The sequence below is a fragment of the Manacus vitellinus genome, unplaced genomic scaffold (genome assembly GCF_001715985.3).
Source record: "Manacus vitellinus isolate BGI_N305 unplaced genomic scaffold, ASM171598v3 scaffold_27_pilon, whole genome shotgun sequence".
Classification (NCBI taxonomy): domain Eukaryota; kingdom Metazoa; phylum Chordata; class Aves; order Passeriformes; family Pipridae; genus Manacus; species Manacus vitellinus.
Window position 1 is genome coordinate 2,316,502 of NW_021940039.1, and position 1,333 is coordinate 2,317,834.

The 1,333-nt window shown below is 57.6% G+C and overlaps 1 protein-coding gene across 1 annotated transcript in view; it reads left to right on the forward strand.

Annotated features, from left to right (window-relative positions):
• The window catches only part of KCNT1 (potassium sodium-activated channel subfamily T member 1), a 39,546-nt gene extending 38,521 nt beyond the window's left edge, over positions 1 to 1,025 (forward strand). Inside the window, exon 31 of the mRNA XM_029960484.1 lies at positions 937 to 1,025. Within this exon, the coding sequence (XP_029816344.1) occupies positions 937 to 1,025 (89 nt within the window). The remainder of the gene's footprint in view (positions 1 to 936) is intronic.
• Positions 1,026 to 1,333: the final 308 nt, after the last annotated feature.

The window sequence follows — 1,333 nt, forward strand, 5'->3', positions numbered from 1 at the left end:
AGCCCCCCCAGCCCGAAGCTGATGCCGATCCCAGATCCTGGTCCTGCTGCCCCCAAACTGAGCTCCATTTTCTGGAATCATCAAACACCAAGGCCTTTCCAAAAGAGGCATCCCAGTGACAAGCCTTGCAGTGAGCTGGTGTCCTGCCGTGCTCCTCACGCTGCCCCGGCGTCCATCTGTCCGTCCCCTCTCCATCCTGTCCATCCACACCCATCACCCCGTCTGTGAAACCGTGTTCTCTGTCGCAGCTTCCCCCCCTCCTGGCCGCCCGCAGCCTCGCACCCCCATCCATTTCACCATGATCTTGTTCTTGGCTATTTCGGGAAGCGCAGGGGCCCCGCCTGGCATCGTGGATGTCCGTGGGTGCAGCTCTTGGTGGCCCCGAGCCCCCCCGGGAGGTCACTGTGGTTCAGAGCCATCCCCAAATTGCATCAACGGCTCTGAAACTCCACGGGGGGCAGTTTCCCTTGGGCAGGGGAAAGAAGCAATCCTGTTGCTGGATTGATGCTAAATTGAGTAATTGAAGAAGGGAGAGAGGTGGGCAGAGTGTTTCTGTGGCCCCGGGGGGGTTTGGCTGCCCTGACGCAGTCTTGGACTTGTGCTGTACCTAACGCAGCAGGACTAACCTGTTCCCTCTTTTGCACTGAACCAAGGTAAGACATCTCACTTTATTCTGGGGGGAGTGGGGACTTTGAAAAGTTACGTCTGTCAGTCCCCTGGGCCGTGCTGTGGCGGGGGAGAGGCTGGGGAGGTGTGAGGGAGGTGGCAGTGACGTTCTTGGTGCTCTCCCGCTGGCAATGCCATTGCCCACGGCTTTCCCAGTGAAGGGACCCCTTTGCTGGGGGAGCAAGGGCCAGGACAGTGTCTGTCAGCATGTCTGTTGGGGTGTCTGTCGGGGTGTCCCTCCCTCACCAGCCCTTTCCCCTCCTCTCACAGATGAGATGAACGACCACCAGAACACCCTGTCCTACGTCCTGATCAACCCTCCCCCGGACACGCGGCTGGAGCTCAACGACATCGTGTAGGTGTTGCCCCCACCCACCTGTGGGCTCCCTGTGCCCCCAGACTAACCACAGTGCCCTGGGGTAACCCCCACTGCGTTGCTTTCCATGATTTCTCATAAATACCTGCAGGTTTTGGCTCCTTCCCAGGCCGTTCCCCCTCCCAGTGTTCCAGTGCCCAAACCACTCCAGCCCCAGCAATGTGGAGCTTTTCCTTTGGCTTTTGCCACCGTGCAGCTCCAGGAGGAGCACCTCCTGATTATTTATTGTGTTGCTTTATGGCATTTATTTTAACAGCTATTACTATTTAACACCTATTATTTTAACAGCTG